Here is a 20090-nt window from a genome sequence, read left to right on the forward strand (position 1 = left end):
AATCATGTTTATGATTGTTATTTGATAAAGTATAAACTAATAAAACTATAAAAGTGAAAGAGATATAAGTGGGTTGGTTTAAAATTTAAAGTTACTTTTATCATATTTTTAGTTATTACTAAGCCTACTTTAATGATACATTTTAATGATGGGACTGGGAGGCATTTATCTTTGTTAAAATAGTGTGGACTTTACAAACACATACACGAGTTTTGATTGCATACATAAAGGTGCAGATGAGTTGAGCCGCTTGCGATCAACTCGAGATTAGATTGATAAATAGCTCGAAACAAGCATGAGTATAATAGAGCTCGAGCCAAGCTTAGGCTTGTTTAAGGTGCTACACATGAGCTTGAGCTGATTTTAGGCAAGGATTTTCTCAAATTATATAATAATTAAAAATGTCTAAAATTAATCAATAATGTATAACCCATGTAAGGCCCCGTTACCGGTAACCCTACTTTCGTGTTGGATTTACTCATAAACACAGTTCTAAATATCAGAGTTAATTAAAACATTTATGCGGAATATAAAACTTTCATTAAACATTACATAATTCATAACTTGTCTCAAAACATCCTTTGTCTTTCACATTAAAGCATTAAAATTAGAACATCATAAGTCTTCAGATGCCAGACTCTTGTTCAGTGCCATGTGTCTCCTCAAGCGAGCTGCCTCATCCTACTCACCTGCGTGCATACTAAAAGTCAGCTACGCTGAGTGAGTTCTAGATAATCACATAATCATACCATTCACATAACATTATATTCTTTCTTTCATACTTTCATACTTTCTTACTTTCTTACTTTCTTTTGTATTAACTTACCTTCATATCTTACGTTATAAAGAGCATTACGCCCTACATTCCTCGAGTATTATTAGGGCTCGGTACCCTCTTTCCTCGAGCATTATTAGGGCTCGGTACCCTCTTTCCTCGAGTATTATTAGGGCTCGGTATCCTCTTTCCTCGAGTATTATTAGGGCTCGGTACCCTCCTTCCTCGAGTATTATTAGGGTTCGGTACCCTCTTTCCTCGAATATTAGTAGGGTTCGATTCCCTCTTCGTTACCATACAACCATACATCATACCTCGAGTATTATTAGGGCTCGGTACCCTTTCCGTAACCATACAACCATACATTATCATTTCTTTCTTTTATTATCTCTATCACGTTCATACACATAAACATACATAACATACTTACCTTATACATAGCGTTACAACCTGACAGTACGTGCAATATCCGAAGATCGTTCACGTATCATCAAGCAATCATTCATACATTTCACATTATCCACATAAGCATACACTTATCTCTTAGGATAAGCGTATTAACAAACATATTGAGTATGCACACAGCCTCGAAAACATAACACATAAATGGGGCTAGAAACTCACCTGAACACGGTTACGCTCACCGTTAATCGTAATCCCTTTCTTCAGTTGTGCACGGCTGACTGTATAACAAGTACACGTATCAAACAACTATCACTACTCATATCATCTTTCCAGTCTTAACTACTACCCACAACGAACGGGGGTCCGGGGGCAGCGCCCCTGGCAGCGGGGTCTAGGGGCGGCAGCCCCTAGCAGGGTCCAAGGGGCAGAGCCCCTGGCTGGGGTCGAGCTGCCAGGTCAGCTTGGAAAAATTTTATTTCCATTAACTGTCTTAGCACATTTTTCATTAGATTTTTAATTTATTTTCTAAACGAAGTTGACTTTAAGCGAAGTTAAACCTTAGGCGAACTTAGCTTTAGGCGAAGTTATCAGGCGAACTTGGCTTTAGGCGAAGTTAAACCTCAGGCGAACTTAGCTCTAGGCGAAGTTATCAGGCGAACTTGGCTTTAGGCGAAGTTACCAGGCGAACTTGGCTTTAGGCGAAGTTGTCATCAGGCGAATTTAGCTTTAGGCGAAGTTGCCATCAGGCGAACTTAGCTTGCAGGCGAAGTTCATCAGGCGAACTTGGCTTGCAGGCGAAGTTCATCGCTTTGAAGGCGAAGTTGCCCAGATAGCCGCAGTTTCGGTTTCTGTCCAACATTTTGAGCGATTTTAACACCCTTGTTACGATTCAACATCACCCACTACGCTTCCCGACCATTTTCGGTCGTTTATACACTAAAAGCTCGGATCTTTAAACTTCAAAGATCAAGAATCATACCTTTTTGAGCTTGTTTGGGTCTTGTTTATTTGCTTAATCACAACTAGTCTCTCTCTCTCACACTCTCGGATCTCGCCTCTCTCTTCCGGCCGCCGGCGGTTGAGGTGTGTGGTGTGTGTGTTTTGGAAGTGTTAGAGAGTATGGTAAAAATGAAGATATTTTGGGATTTTGTGGGTATTTATATCCCTGAAATCCCATTCTCATTTAACCCATCTCAATTAATCCAAGTCCAAGACCCGCTCCTTACCCGATATTAATTAATTACGCGAAATCACTAAACATAACTTCCTTTATTCATCATTAAAATTTTAGGATGTTACAACCCAAGCTCGAGCTTTAGAGAAAGAGTTCAAAACGATCCAAACTGAAGTTCGAGTAAGTCAAAACGAGCCAAGCTCAAGCTTAATCAAACTCGGGTTCAGGTCAGCTTGTTTACACCCCATCTACGACCCTTACTTAGATGGGACGAGCCAATAAGCTTGGTATATTGTAAGATAAGTTTTCACTTTAGAGACCCTTTTTAAATAATTGTAAGCTTTTTTACACGTTTGCATTGCTTTAAATACTACTCTTTTTCTTTTTGGAACTGCGGATAGACACGAACATACACCATCTATAATCCTATTACTAGATCCACACAAGTATTCAATTCGAACTCTCAATCTAATGAGAAGGGACATCATTTAACAAACTCTTTATGTTAAATCATACAAATGAGAAGATTCAACTGAAAATGAAATAATGTCTAAAATCGGCTCAAGCTCGTGTGTAGTACCACCTTAAGTTAAAGTAATAGGTAAAATAATGCAGTAACAATTTCGTAATTAACTTTAACCGTAAGTTACTTGTAGCTTGAATAGAGGAAAAAAGAAAAGATAATAAGTTATTGTTGATTTGTTTTTGTTTAAATATGATTTTACTATATATATATATATATATATATATATATATATATTTTAAACCTAAATAAGTTTTATATATTTCATAGTTTTAAAGGAATATTATAAAATTGAGAAAATTGTTCTCTTTAACTTGAGCTAGTAAATGATCCTTTGCAATTTGACGGGAGCGTTGATACACGTAAACTCGCACGCCACAATTGAAACGTTAATAAAATATAAAGTTCACAAATTTGTTCTAGTAAATAGCCCCGCACATTGTGCCAGGAGCGACCATTTATATATGTAAACACGTGCTCCATGATGAGGACATTAATAAAACATCAAGTTAATAAAGTTTGTTCGTGTGTCACCGCAACTCGATTTTGAATCGAATATTACTATGTTGAGACATCTAAGTAAAAAATATTTATAAACATAGAATAATAAAATAATAAAGTCATGAAGATAAGCTTCTAAATGGATAGAAGACTATTTCATTGACTTGCAAATATTGACATAACTACCTTGGATACATGTTTAGATCTTATTGGTTTATCCCATTAACAATAGTTTTTATGAGACAATTGCTATATATATATATAGGATCAGGATAATGTGAACTTTTTGGGAATTGAGAACTATGAGAACCATTTTGAACCACAAAAAAACCCAAAAATAAAAAAAAATCATAAAACAAAAAAAAAACACAAAAATAAAAAAAGTAAAAAAACCAAAGTTCTTCTTTATCATCCCAGTTTCTAAAAAAAACGTAAAAAAATATTCTCGGTTTAGCTAAATTATACATATATGTGTAATATGTACATATATGTACACACATGTTTTTTCCAATACACATATGTATAATTTAAGGAAAATGATAATGTACATTACGTAACTAGAGATTAAATGAAAGTATACATATGTGTATAGGTATAATACGAATTAAAAAGAAAAAAAAATCGGTTTTTTTTATTATACATATATGTATAATATGTACACACATGTTTTTTCCTATACACATATGCATAATTTAAGGTAAATGATAATGTAAATATATATACATCACGTAACTAGAGATTAAATGAAATTATATATTAGTGTATATGTATAATACAAATAAAAAGAAAAAAATTCGGTTTTTTTAATGAAACCGGAATGAAATATAAGAATTTTGTTTTTTTTTTATTTTTTAAAATTTTTGTTTTTTTTTTGTTTTATAATTTTTTAAATATTATTTTAGAGATTTTTTTAGTGGTCCAAAATTGTCCTCAAAGTTCTCAATTTGCCAATGGTTCTCTTAGGATTCTTAACCTATATATATAGCGATGAGATCTAGAGAAAACTCCTCTTAATGAGAGAATTAGAGAACTAATACAAAATTATTTTTAACTTTTTTTTTTAATATTTTGTGATTTTTTTTTTCTTTCCTCCTTCTAATAAGATGATATTGTTCATAAAAAAAGGGGGCGATGTAGTGCATATTTACACTAATGTGTATTGCACTAATGTAGTGTTTTATTGCATACTAGGTTAGATCCCATGTTACACACGGGTAGAAATATATAAAACTTTATATATATATATATATATATATATGTGTGTGTGTGTGTCTATAGGGATGATTTCAAATGAGAACCCCTTTGAGTTTTAAGAACTCGAAAGAACTCAGTGTAACGATTTTTTTTACACATACGTAATATATGTAAGTTACATACACGTAAAAAAATTACAGAATTTTTTACACACCGAGCCGACATTTTACACATGTGTAACGTACGTAAAAGTTAGTTTAACCACTTACATCTTTATTCTCTCTCCTACTTTAACTTTTTTGCCAGATTTAATCTCAACCACATATTTCAATCCACCTAATTAAATGTGTGGCCTAGAATGAAGTTCTTAAGTTCTTACAACTCAACATGGTTCTCAAAAGATCCCTCCCCTATGTCTATATATGTATGTATATATATGTATGTGTTATACATTTTAATGAATTGTAAACGGCAGATAATATAACCTTATTAATATAAGGTATTACATTGTTGTTTTAATTAAAAAAATCCAACATACAAAGAAAAACATAGATAAATAACAATTTAAAACATATTTCTAACTTATACCATGAAATAAAAAAATGCATATTAATTAAAACTTCATCATGTACTGAAATCATATGTTGTAAGCTACGAATCGTAAACATGTAGATGTTGTAACATAAACTGTGTGCTATAAAAACTATTTTTATTTAAATTATAAAACATATAAGTACACAACATAAAAAATACTACAAATATGAATATAACAATGAGATATAACAATTATAATTTTGATTAACCGTTTAATAAAGCAACAATAAAATCCAAACTTCGTGACTTAAACCACCATTTCAATCCAAACATCCGTACATCCAGTCCAAACGTTCATAAATAATTTTTCAAAATGCAAAAAAATAAAATAACAAAATCTAAAAATTTTAGAAAATAACAGTGAAGACAGTTAATGTTTAAAATTAAATTGTTTATTAGGTGGATAATTTATTTATAGAAATTGTATACTTGGTATCCTACGTGTATAACCTAGTTAAATGACATGTGTAAAGGATATGTTGCTTTAATGGTATAGAAAGATAATACAACACAATTGCATTATACAATACACACTATTAAATATATGCAAATACAACACTAAATACACACTATCACATATACGTAATACAACATTAATGCACATATGCACTACATCGATTTTTTTTTGTATATAATATAACACTATTGCACTAATACAATACAAACAATTGCATGCATGCTATTCAACACTATTGCACATACCAAAATACACACTAGTGCACATATGCAATAAAAAAAGTCGATATATTGCATATGTGCACTACAACGAGTTTTCTTTTAATTATTTTTTTAATTTTTTTTCTAGTGAAGGATAACAACATATAAGAACGATGAAAGAAAAAAAAAACATTTAAAAATATTTTTTTAATTAAATTAAAAATATTTGTTTATTAGTTCTCTAATTCTCTCTCTAAGAAGGAGTTCTCTCTTGATCCTCTCCCTATATATATATATATATAGAGAGAGAGAGAGAGGTGGGATCAAGTGAAAACTTAAGAGAAACTTAAAAACTCTTAAAAAAACTATTTTTAACTTTTTTTTGAAGTTTCTTTTTTTCCATTATTCTTATATGTTGATATTGGTTCCAAAAAAAAAAACCTTGTCAGTAACCTCGTCGGTGTAGTGCACATGTGTAATAGTGTGCATTGCATATATGCAAAAGTGTTGTATTGCATATAATACAACACTATTGCACATATTTGATACACACTATTGTATATATGCAATATAAGACTAATACGCGCATCGAATACACATTAGTACGTATGTGTAATACAACATTACGCGCATGTGCACTACATCGACTTTTATTTTATTATTATTTTTTCCGTATACAATACACAAATATTAAATATATGCAACTAAACACTACTGAACTTAAAACTACATAGTAATACACTTATGTAATACAGCGGTATCGCACAGTAATACGTATGTGCATTACAGTGAGGTTTTTTTTTTTATTTTTTATTGTTTTTGAGTGAAGGGTAAGAAATTATAAGAATAATGGCAAAAACAGAATTTTGAAAATATTTTTTTTATTTTTAATTAAAAATAATTTTTTAGAAGTTTTTAAGTTTTCTCTCTAAAGATAAGTTTTTTCTTGATCCTCTCCCTATATATATATATATATATATATATATATATATATATATATAAGGGGGATGGATCATGCGAGAAGTGATATTATAGCGAGAAGTCGATCTCAACCATTGATTTCTTATTTGTTCAATGCATTAATTTCTCTAATTACTCCTAAAATATTCTCCACATTAAGTCTTGTAGAAAGTTACAAATTTGAATTATCTATTACCAATATATAAAAAAAAAATGTGTATGTAGGTGAATTGTATTAAATTGATCACCTATACAAGTAACATAATAATCTACTCATAGCTCATATTCAACTATACAAACTGTTAGTTATTTTTATTTTTATCAAAATGTAACTCGTATTTACCAACACAACTTATTTTCTCCTACACTTATTTTGTTTTTTTTATTTTCACCAACACAAAACCAATATTTACCAACACATATATCGTATTCACCTACACAGCTTGCTAGTTCATTTTATTTTCACATACATATAAAGAATATTCATCTACACGTAACTCGAATTTGCTTACACATAAAAGATATATTATAAAATAATTAAAATTATAAAAAAATATGATGTGTTCCTACATTGCGAATATTTTACAAGTTTATGTTAATACTATTAATTGTATGTGATATCATGAACAAGGTTTGTTTCTATAGGTTAATATTCTGATATGTGTAGGTAAATACAAACGGGTAGGCTATAATATGAAAATTTGTATATGTAGGTTATTATTGTGATTTGTATAGGTTAACAAAAACTAGTTATGTGCATGTATAAATATGTGATCTGTGTAGGTGATAACATGAACTAGTTTTTGTATGTGTAGGTTAATATTATGATTTGTATAAGTATTTGTTTTTATGATGGTTAATATATTTATATTTTTTATAGTATGAGTATGATGGTTTTGTTTTATAAATTGTTTAAAAATTAAATCGAATTAAAAAATAAAAATAAATGTATAATTATTTGTATCTTAACATTAATTAGTATTAATTACCAAAAGAAGCTCCTAAACTTTTTACTAATATACTTCTACAATTAAATAATCCAAAATTAAAAAGAAAACTTATAATTGGCCAGAATCTCTTCTCGCACTTCTCACACTAAAAACACTTTTGAAATGAACCAAATCCTATATTTATGGTCACACATTTAAGTAAATGGTAATTTTTTTGTAGTTGAGATTAAACATGAATTAATTAATGGATAAATGAGAGAGAAAGAAGTAATATTTAATTATGAAAGGGTATTTGGGTAAAATATTCATTTTACCTTTTTCAAATTCCAACAAAAAACATATTTTTTTTTGAACGACCAACCAAGTAACGCCGACTATTCCGTACGCGGCCCCCATTGGCTAAAGGTAGCCCGAGCTGGCCACGAGTTCGGACGGACGGAGCCCCTAGCGGTCCACCTATTGAGGGATTCCCCGGATAAAACCCGACCCCCACGCCCGCTAAACGGCACGACAGCGAGGAGCCGGTAAAACCGGGTGAGATCAGGACTCGAACCCTAACAAGCCAGGGTCATCCCTCATATCTCCCATATAAATTGGTGATAGTAAGGTTTGAACCCCCTACCTCTCAATATTAAAGTGAGTGCTCTACCATTAAACCACATCCAATTTATAACAAAAAACATATTATTTGTCACAAATCATGTTATTTTTAAAAAACTAAATTATTACTTCTAAATAATAAAAAGTAAAAATATTTTTTATAAAAATATTAAAACTTATTATTATATTAAACGTATTTAGAAAATAACATATTTTTTAAAAAATATTTTTCTTTTTGTTCTCTACATACATGTAGCTTATTTCATACACAAACACATAACTTAACTCACACAAATTGATAACTACCCAAATTACACAAATTATTATACACTACACAAATGACATAAATTACCCAAATTACTCATACACCAATTAACAAATGAACCAAATTACAATAGTTACTCAACATCGAAATACACAAAATTACATAAATTACCAATTGCATTATACAAGGTACATAAATTACACAACACAAAATACACTTATTACCTTAAATACTCTAATTACCCATATTACATAAATAATATAAGTTACTCAAAATACTCGACATCGAAATACACAAAATTACATAAATAATACAAGTTACATACACAACACAATGACTTAAATTACAAAAATTAAATATCAATATACATATTATTTATGTGAATTACATAAATTATGCAAGTTACATTCGGTATACATATTACATAAATTACCAATAACGTATACAAATATTACATAAAATTCGCAAATTACTTAAACTACACATGTAGGGAATTACATACACAAACACATAACTTACCCAAATTACGCAAGTCACATAAATTACCCATATTTACACTAATTACAAAAATTACCTTAACTACATAAATTGCCTAAATTTCATCCACGCCCATTACAAAAATTACTCAACCACAAAATACAAATATTATGTAAATTACCAATTACACATACTACATACGGTACATAAATTACACAACATAAAATACAAATATTACATAAAATACTTAAATTACCTAAATTGAACTTCAAATGTAATATCACATCACAATATTTAATGAACTGAAAACAAAATAACCATTGTATAATCTCTATATACATTGTTTAATTAAATTTAATTGAGTAATTATAAATAATCAAATTTCGTGTATTTATTATTATTTTTTTGAGTTTAAATAAAATTTGAATTAAAAAAAGATGAACACAAAATCATAAAATTAAATCTAATTACATAAAAATAGAAGATCTGCTCAGGCTCAAATATCCATCTCCACATATATAAAGCATTTGATTTCTATTCAATTGTAAAAAAAAAGTATTTATATACATTTAACTTGATAAATACTACAATTTTCAAAAAAGAAGATAAAATTCAATAAAAATAAAGTTTACTTAAAACTAGTGTGCTTTAAGTCAAAAGACATACTAAAGTTTGCAAATAATTAAAAGTCACTTATTTGTAAAATAAGAAAACAAGAACAAGTCGATCTCATAAAAAGAAACGACCATATCTTATTTTATAATTTAAAACGCGTATCTTCTAGTAAACAAAGTTTAATAAGTTTTACTTAATGTACAACAAGTAATCGTTTTTTTAAACTTGATGATTTTTTTAACTCATATTATCTATTTAATAATTTAAATTAATAACTTTGAGAAAAAATTAACTAGGAAAGAGAAAAAGAATAATAATGGTCTAATGATTAACGAAAGATAGATAAATAAAAGATTAAAATACACTTATAGTATTTTAAATAAAGGGTGATGTGCTTTAATTAGGTCAATACATTGAGTTCTCAAGTTCTTACAACTAAAAGAGTTTTTGAAAGAAATCAACCTTTTATATATATATATATATATATATATATATATATATATAATTAACTATTATTATACTGTAAGAATGAGTTTAACCGAGTACAACATTGCGTCTAACATTACAATAAGGAGTCCTTGTTAGTGTAATGTGAGTACGGCGACAAAGTGCTTACTATGTATGCAATTTATGTGCTTATTTTGCTAATGTTAAAAATGTAAACGAATAGGTTTAGCGTTGTCTTGAAATTTTATACGCTTATGCAATATGCTTTTCATTTCCTAAAACAAAGCCTCAATGCAGCATGCGAACGATAAAAGTTTGTCAACAGTCTCATAATCGGTTCATGTGAAACTATGGAATAGTCGTCAAGGTTTTGGCCTAAATCACTTCACAAATTAAAGCTCTGAGTACTCAAGAAAGTAGCATCACCATGGATATGATATAAAATAGAATAAGAAGATTTTGGCCTAAATCACTTCCAATTAAAATTATTTCAATAACCGTTATTGCAGGGATTTAACCCAACAACAAATTGAACGAATTTTGTTAAAACAGACTGGAATCTTTAAGGTGTGTTTGGGAATTTGAACAATAATCAATCTGATTTGAATCAATTGATTAGGGTTTCCTGATTATTGTAACAATTCCAATTAGGGGGTGTTTGGAATTCCTTATTTTTACCTTCTTATAACTTATGAAAAAGTCATAAGTTACAATCTTGTGACTTATGAAACTTTTCCTCTTACTTGTTTAGCAAACCCAAACACCTTTTTAATTTTTTAATAAGTTATAAGTCATAAGGAGGTAAGAGTAAGGAATCCCAAACACCCCCTTAAACTTGAAGAATTTGATTAATAGTCGATTTGGGACAGATATCAATCTTCAATCTGATTGTTGACGAGGGGATTTGATCAATTGTGTAATTTCTTGCGCTCTGATACCAATTCTTGACATGAATTGATATAATCAAAACAACAAGATTGATATATGAACACGAATTTGATTAAATGTTTCTGTATATTCAATTGACAATATGTTATAATGACACACTTGACTCTTGTACATTGTTTGCATTGACACAATTATATAAAACATAAATAAATAAATGACATAAATGACCCTCTAAGTTGTGAGTGATTATTTCCAACATATTTCATCCAACTCATTAACACCGTTAGTTGTCTTTGTTAAGTTACTGTAAAATGGCTAAATACCTATTAATAAATAATTAAATTAATTATATTGATTATTGATTCCTTCAGTATGGTGCACCACCACATGGTGGGTTTAGAGTTGGGTTGGAGAGGGTTGTGACGCTCTTTTGCGCTCTCGATAACATAAGGAAAACATCACTCTTCCCCCGTGACCCGAGGAGGCTTGAGCCATAGAAATGATTAGAGGTGGCAATGAGAGTGGGTTGGGTTGGATTTGGGTGATGGGTCAGGATGGATATAGGGTCAGAATGGATTTTTAAAATAGAGGGTTATGATGGATATGGATCAAGATGGGTAAAACTAATCCATCTTGACCCATGTAAAGTTTGACATACAAAGGGTTTTAAAAACCACTCAATAAAATATTCCAAAAAACTATTAAAACAATAATAACTCAAAATATAAATAAAAAACAAAAAATGTTTTCCCCATCATCCTCGTGCATTAAAAAAAAATCCGTTTCGTACCGGTTCAGGTTCGAGTTTTTCGGGGGTTTTTTCCGTTTGGTTTTGTTTTTTTTCATTTCGGTCGGTTTCGGTATCTGTTCAGTTTCAATGATTTCGGTTTCGATTTCTCTTTTTTTCGGTTTCAGTGTTGTTTTGTTTTAGTCAATTTTTTCGGTTTAATTTCGTTTTTTTGTTTCGTTTCGAGTCATTTGTTTTATTTTGGTCGGCTACATTTCAGTTTTTTTTTGTTTCATTTTAGTAAGCTTTTTGATTGCATTTCGTTTTTTTTGTTTCATTTTGGTCAGTTTTTCGGTTTCATATAGGTTTTTTTGTATCGTTTTGGTCGTTTTTCTATTTCGGTTCAGTTTGTTTGTTTCGTTTGGTCGGTTCGGTGTTTTTTATTCGTTTTGGTCCGATTTTTAAATTGCATTTAGATTTTTTATGTTTTTATGTTTCCTTTTGGACGCCCTGCTTGCGGTGCGCACATATAATGTATATATGTGTGAACCCTTGGGTGGGCAAAAGTAAAATTGCACTAATTTTGACGTTATTTTACTAATCATGTGAAAATAACGTTAAAAGTGGCGGAAGGTTAATCAGGCATCATGTGGTGGCGTTGATAGCCGAAAGACAAGGGCACATGCACCAATCAGCCGGTGTCCCGATGATTGAGTGTTATGTGTCTTATGTCCAAGGCTTAATTCAAAACTACTATCGAGCCGGGGGTCTCACCGGAAGCAGCCTCTCTATCCCAGGTAAGGCTGTCTACATCTTACCCTCCTCAGACCCTACCATAGCATTGCTATTGGTGGGATATACTGAGTACGATGATGATGATGATGATATAACAAAAATATAATACATATATTTATAATTATCAATATTTCTATTACCCCACTTTGTTTTCTTTTCAAGCACTCTCTTGGAATAAAGAAATCGACAGAATTACAGAAATTGTCCTTTATCTTTACCCTAAATTTCACTCGTGGTCCTTTATCTTCTAAATTGATATTTTTTGTCCTTTACGTTTCAGAATCTAACAGCATTTGTCCTTTGGCCCTATCCCAGTTAATTTTTCTCGTTAAATCAGGTCATGTGCCATGCAGATGAGGGCAAATTGGTCATTTTACCTATTAAATTAAAAAAATATTTTAATAAATAAACAAAAAAAAAATAAAAAATTTAATATATATTTATATTCTCTCTCTTCCCCTTCTTCTTCCTCCATAGCCACCAAGCTTTCCGGCGACCATTACCAAGCTTTCTTGCAGCCACCACCAAGCTCTCCAGCAGCCACCACCGCCACCGTCTTCTCCGACAAAGAAAACCACCTCCACTCCCACCAGAAACCACCACCAAGCTCTTTGTAATTATGCCATCTTTATTTATAAAACTGCTTCATCACCTCTCTGTCACCATCATTGTGTCTCCTGTTGGCCACCATTAGTCCGCCATCATCGCGAATCACCACCATTCCTGGTGGGCCAAAGTAATATAACCCAACTTCCCCGTCTCCCCTCGTCTTCTTCACCATCGCAATTTCATCTCCGGTGAAACCACTACCTTCTTCTCCAACGGAAGCCACCACCACTGTTATCGGAAACCGGCAATTGCTAATTGTTTCCTCCAACGACGTAACCACCCTTTACCATCTGTCGTCATCAGCACACCACCAAACCAGCAGCTGCCGCAATCGCCACCATACAAGCACCCCCACCAACCTCCCATCCCCAAATCTAAACCCTAATTTCAGACTACATAAAACAAAACCTTAATTCGAGAGCTTGATGCAATTCACGGGATTGTGAAGCTTGTGAATTAGAAAGAAAGTGGATTCACGCAGTTGCTTTCTCGAATCAGGCTCTTGAAAGCTTCATAGGAAGAAGCGCCGTGTGTGTGATTTAAAAGTGACGGCGGTCGAGCGGTTGGTGGTGGTGGTGGCAGGTGGTGCTTGAAGGTGGTGGCTGCTGGTGGGTGAGGAAGAAGAAAGTGAAAAGGGATTTGATATATTTTTTTTTCTTTAATATTTTCTGGTTTAATGGGTAAAATGATCAATTTGTCCTCGTGTGTAAGGCACATGACCTGACTTAACGAAAAAAATTAACCGGCTTAGAAAGGACAAACGTCGTTGGATTCTGAAACTTAAAGGACAAAATATATTAATTTAGAAGATAAAAGACTATGAGTAAAATTTGGGATAAAGATAAATAAAAATTTATATAATTCTGTATAAAAAGTCAAGACATGTCAAATATGCTAAAGAATTTATTGTGAAAGCGATCATATTAATTGTGCACCAAACCCATTTACCAGTATTCGAGAAAATTGAAGTTCTTGGGACCCGCATTTATGGCCCAAGTTGGTAATTTTTAATATTTCGCCTTAATTGTGGAATTGTAGCATTGAACCTTAAATGTCGGAAATTTGTGCATATGGGATTTGATTTTCTTACTTTTCATCATTATTTCATACACAGTAAAGGAAATAAAAAAAAGTGATACTAATTATTTTAGTTCTTAATATTTAAATAATCACCAACAATATTTATTTAATAAAAAAAAGTGGGTTGGGATTGGGCTGTGATTTCTAAATAGAGATGAAAAGTTGCATTGGATTGAATTATATAGATGAGAAAGAAATTAATTTTTTTAATGAAATATTGGGTTAAGTTAGGTTAGCATGATGGATGGTCTCAGTTGGACAACTTTGTAGTTATCACTTTATGTGGATGATCGTATATAAATTTGAACGTAAAACAGAATACATGTCACATATGCTTTCATTAAATAAGATAGCACAACTTAAAAATGAGTGATAATCCAATGTTAAACATGACTACAATGTTGAAGAAGCTAGACAAAGATCATTAATAATAAAGCCAATAAACATAAAGTTAAACCTTTTTCGGTTTTTAACCAAGCTCATAATTAGAACTAAGTTGACAAAACCTAATTCATCATATATTTTGAATGCTTTATGCACATGCTATAGTGGCAAGAATAAAGAAAGGATTACATTGACTAGCATCAAACAATTATTAAGATGACTTAAAAACATATTGTGAACTGTAATTTCTGCTACATATAGCTGACTACAAAAAATCAAAATTTCTTTTCTATTTTTAAAATGGGTATAATTATAAGCAAAAACAAAACAAAAAGGGAACTTGAAAACACTGTTGCAGTTCACATCTACTTTCAAGATAAGATAAACACTAGAATGATTTCCGTGTGACGTGACGGGAAACACATATAATGGCAATCACATAATATTATATCAATACAATACTCAAATTAAGGAGAACAAAATATCTGTTCTTACGGTGTAATTTTAAAATAAACAAATTAAAGTATGAAAAATTATGGTCGTTTAAAAAGCGTAAGGGAAATTTTGTTTAAAATGAAATTAAAAGACACACATATACATATGACACACACATATATATATAGGCAAAGTATAGAATGAAAACTCACTTGAGTTGTGAAAACCTGCGAAAACCCTATGTAACATCGGTTTTTTTTGTTACATGTAATATATGTTATAACAATATTTAATACAAAACATCGAAACATTAAAAAAAATTGTTTTGCTATTTTTTAACATTTTTTTATATGTTTTTAGGAGAGAGAAAAAGTTATATTTATGTTAACATTTTTTATTAACTTTAATTATAAACTCTTTAATTAAAAACATGTGGTTGAGAATGAGTTTATAGAGTTTTCACAACTCAAATGAGTTTTTATTTTAACCTAACCCTATATATATATATAAAAGTACAGACAATGGTCAAAAGTATAAGTTGTCTCAAAATAACCAAAACTTGAGTAAGAATAAGAATCAAAATTACAAGTATGTGCATAAAATACTATTTTGTGATTTTACACACACATATATATGTATGTATAGAGCAAGGAGAACACTTGGTAAATTGAGAACTTTGGGAACCATTTTGGACCACTAAAAAACACCTCTAAAAATATTTTAAAAATTATAAAAAAAAAACGAAAATTTTAAAAAATTAAAAAACCAAAATTCTTATATTTCATTCCGGTTTCATAAAAAAAACGCAAAAAAAAAAGTTGATTAATTTGTATTATACCTATACACATGTGTATAATTTCATTTAATCTCTAGTTACGTAATATACACATATGTACATTATCATTTACCTTAAATGATACATATAAGTATAATATAAAAAACATATGTGTACATTTATGTACATATATGTATAATTTAGCTAAACCGAGATTCTTTCCTTTTTCGTGTTTTTTACTTTTTTATTTTTTTATGAAACCAGGATGATAAATAAGAATTTTGATTTTTTTTACTTTTTTATTTTTGTGTTTTTTTCTGTTTTATGATTTTTTTTTTATTTTTGGGTTTTTCGTGGTCCAAAATGGTTCTCATAGTTCTCAATTTTCAAAAAGTTCTCACATGATCCTGATCCTGATCCTGCATGTATGTGTGTGTGTGGATATAGAAGATGGTTCAAATAAAAATAATTGTTTTGTGAAAAGTGTTAAAATACTTTAAAATAAAGCACACCACCTAAGACAGTTCGAATCCTGAGCCTACCCGGGTTTTCGTCCCACCGTGTGTTACGTCAGAGAGTTTTGCTCTTGTGGTGGCACAACGGCTGTCAAGTGGCAATCGGCGGCATGGTTTCCCGGGGGAATGCCTAAGCTAAACTCTGAAGCCAGCGTGGGCCCCGCTAAGACAACATAGTCTGGCCAGAGTGGGGGCATCAGGGCTCTCCAAATTTAGAGAGTGCGGTAGCCTAAATATAAGAAAGTCGCCGTTCTAAAAACAATAAAAAAATAAAAAATAAGACACTATACCACTATACCATGTGAGAAGTGTTAGATACTATACCATGTAAATAGGAAATTATACAGTTTTTATAAACTACTAATTTTAATCACTAGATCCTAAATCCAAGTGTCTAGATTTATTCTTATACTTCCCACAAACTGTTATTTTTTACATTAACACCCTTATATATATACTAGATTTTATCCCCCATATTACGGGGGTTGTTTTACATTATTCGTGTTTAATATTTATATATGTATATATGGATTTTAATTTTATTTATTGTAAGAAAGTTAATAATTAATATACTTGAAGTTTAATGATAAAATGGTTTCACAAATAAATGATATGTTATAATCCGGTTTAAAAGCTATCTGGGTTTGGTGATACCCATTACCCGTTTATTTTCTTTATTATAAAATTGTTTCTTAATTATAAATAATATCTTTTTTTAAATAAAATAGGATATTAATTTTTAATACATCCCTATTTTATAGGATTTTCATATCAAATATTTTATAAGATTAATTTTTTAATATAATGAGATGCTATAACCCGTTTAAGAGCTATCTAGGTTTGGTGAGACCTTTACCCGTGAATTCGGGTCAAATGCGTGAGAAACCTTCATTTACAAATAAAGCAATGGCTTGAGAGAATGGTTGTTTTACATTTTTTGTTTTTTAATATTTATTTTTTCGATTTTAATTTTCTTTATTGTAAGAATGTTAATAATATACTTAAGGTTTGATGATGAAAGAGTCATAAATAAATGATATGTTATAACCCGTTTAAAAGCTATCTAGATTTGGTGACCCATGACCCGCTTATATTTTTTACTATAAAATTGTTTATAAATTATAAATAATATCCTTTTCTTTTTAAATTAGATATTAAATTTTAGTATATCTCTATTTTATAGGATTTTCATTTCAAATAATTAGTAAGATTAATTTTTAATTTAATGAGATGCTATAACCCGTTTAAGTGCTATCTGGTTTTGGTAAGACCTATATCCATGAATTTGGGTTAAATCAATGAGAGACATCCATTTAAAAATAAAGCACCCATAAAAGGGACGGAGAGACCAAATCACGACATTTAGGATTTTAGGGGTTTCGTTTATATATATATATATATATATTTATAAAAGATGATAGACAAAAGTATAATCTGTCTCAAAATAACCAAAACTTAAGTAAGGATAAGAATCAAAATTATAAATATGTGCAGAAAATACGATTTTGTGATTTTGTCACCTTAATTTATTAACCACATGTAATAACTATTTCTACATAAAAATTAAATGTTGTGTCTCTTAAGTTTTAAGATTTTCTTAAATTATAGTATAGTATTATTGGATATTTGGTTTACTGTAGTGGGCCCACGGGCCCATTAGATATTTAGGGTTTGCATTCAGTACTCTATATAATATAATCAGTTATTCAACACTAATCAACCCAGTATTTACCATTGTTTTACGTGGTGTTAGAACCAGCCTAAGCTCTATACCGTCTCCGTTGTGTCTCACAAAAATAAAAACCCTAGCCGTCACCACTGAATTCAAACCCTAGACAGGGCGGTGTGCCGCCATTGCCTTTGCCGCCGCCATGTCCCACCATTGTTTTTCAATTTAGTTTTTATTTTCATTACCCACAGTTTGAATAAAGCTTTATTTGGTTGAAGACTTAAGCACTTATCCTAAATCTTTTTTTCTATACGGTGTTACTTCTCACCACTGCCACCATTGAATCCCCCCCCCCCCCCAATAACAATATTGATGATGGACCCCATCTCGATCAGCCGCCCACACATCGTACTCCTCAAGCTTTCTTGCCGCAGAAACCGCTCTTTTTACATGTATAGAGATAATGATTCGAAGTGAGGGTTAGCTCGGCTCGTTTACATGTGGGGAGAATTTCAACACCATTCAATGACACTGACACGAGTGCAAAACTGATGTGTATATGAGTTGCGCTATACATTCTTCAAAAACAACTATAGTAATATAACTATATTAAAATTTATTATTTCCGTATTTTTCTTATGAACACTTAATTTGAAAATATAACTCAAAAAAGAAACATTGTATTGCCTGAAAAAAATCTAAATATACTAAACCGATAAAAGAATTGATTTCTCTTTTTGCTATAAATAGCTAGGCTCCATGCTCACCCAACCATCCCACAAACAGAAAGACAAAACTCATAAATCCCTCAAATCCTCTACCTCTTGTTTGAGTGAACCATGGCCGAGGGAAGAGGCAGTGCAATGGTGGCAATGGCAGTGATATGTCTACTGGTGGCGGCGCTTCAATGCGAGGTAGCTCAGGCAGCTACTTATGTCGTTGGTGGCAGCGCTGGCTGGACGTTTAATGTAGCCGGCTGGGAAAAGGGCAAGAAGTTTAAGGCCGGCGACGTCCTTGGTATCCTCTCAACATCCTATCACCACTTTACTAATTGCTTTTATAATTATATGTTTAGTCAAGCTATCAATTCTCAATCGGTTTACTTAATTTAAAGGCTTTTTTTTAACACCATATATTACTTGAAATGCTCCTCAAAACCTTTCATGCTGCAGTCTAATCAGCGCAAAACCTTTCTTGTGCTATTTAGAGTAAATCTTGCCTAGCTTTATGTGGTTGTGATTGGTTTCCGTGTCATAATAAAAGGGTCTAGTGGTATGCTGTTTGCTTCCCACAAATGTGACGATAGATTAAAAAATTAGTTCTAAAAAAAATCATTAAGTTTTTGCGCTATTTAGACGGTTGCATAAAAGGTTTTGATGCGTGTCTCTCTTGTCATGTCTCATGTGGCATTTCAAAAAACATTTGCTTTAAGTACATAATCACTAGTCACATGACCTAATGCAACTATTTCATACCGTTAAAACTGTTATGAGTAAAAAAAAAAGAAAAAATAGAACTATAATATTTTGATAAACAAATCTGTAATTAAATGTCTATGATTGAAAAATTTTCTGAATAACAATAATGAGCAAAGAAATATGTTTGATTACTTGATTAATTATTTTATGATGGAGCAGTGTTCAACTACCAAAAGGGAGCACATAATGTGGTAGTTGTGAACAAGGCAGGATATGTTGGGTGTAGCACTACACCAATAAATGCAAAGGTGTACGCAAGTGGAAAAGACCAAATTAGGCTTGTCAAGGGTCTTAACAACTTCATTTGCACTCTTGTTGGTCACTGTGGTGCTGGCATGAAGATTCAAATTTTTGCTTCTTAATAATAATAATAATAATAATAATAATAGGTTCAGATCTCTGCAACTATGTCAGTATTAAGAGTTTCTTATGGTTTGATTATTGTCAAATGCTATGGATAAAGATTCACTAATAATAGTATTTGACTTAAATATGTTAAGGCATTTTAATGTGTTTGCTACTTTATTGTATGTTTGGTTATATATGTATCATTAGTTTTTGGAAATGAATTGGAAACCAGAATGGTTGTTGAATCGGT

The 20090-nt window shown here is 30.9% G+C and overlaps 1 protein-coding gene across 1 annotated transcript; it reads left to right on the forward strand.

Moving 5' to 3' along the window:
- Positions 1-18797: 18797 nt before the first annotated feature.
- Positions 18798-19872, forward strand: LOC143557744 (basic blue protein-like). Its single transcript, XM_077046748.1, has 2 exons — positions 18798-19031; positions 19652-19872. The coding sequence occupies exons 1-2, from the start codon at positions 18854-18856 to the stop codon at positions 19852-19854; spliced, it is 381 nt and encodes a 126-aa protein (XP_076902863.1). The 5' UTR covers positions 18798-18853; the 3' UTR covers positions 19855-19872.
- Positions 19873-20090: the final 218 nt, after the last annotated feature.

Source organism: Bidens hawaiensis, unplaced genomic scaffold (genome assembly GCF_021521415.1).
Source record: "Bidens hawaiensis isolate Kalapana, Puna unplaced genomic scaffold, B.hawaiensis_p1.1 tig00019103_1, whole genome shotgun sequence".
NCBI lineage: Eukaryota > Viridiplantae > Streptophyta > Magnoliopsida > Asterales > Asteraceae > Bidens > Bidens hawaiensis.

Bases quoted from the DNA above. Each gene is read 5' to 3' on its own strand.
- LOC143557744 (XM_077046748.1), top strand. From the start codon at position 18,854: ATGGCCGAGGGAAGAGGCAGTGCAATGGTGGCAATGGCAGTGATATGT. The intron at 19,032-19,651 runs GTATCCTCTCAA...ATGATGGAGCAG, and splicing joins TAAGGCCGGCGACGTCCTTG to TGTTCAACTACCAAAAGGGA.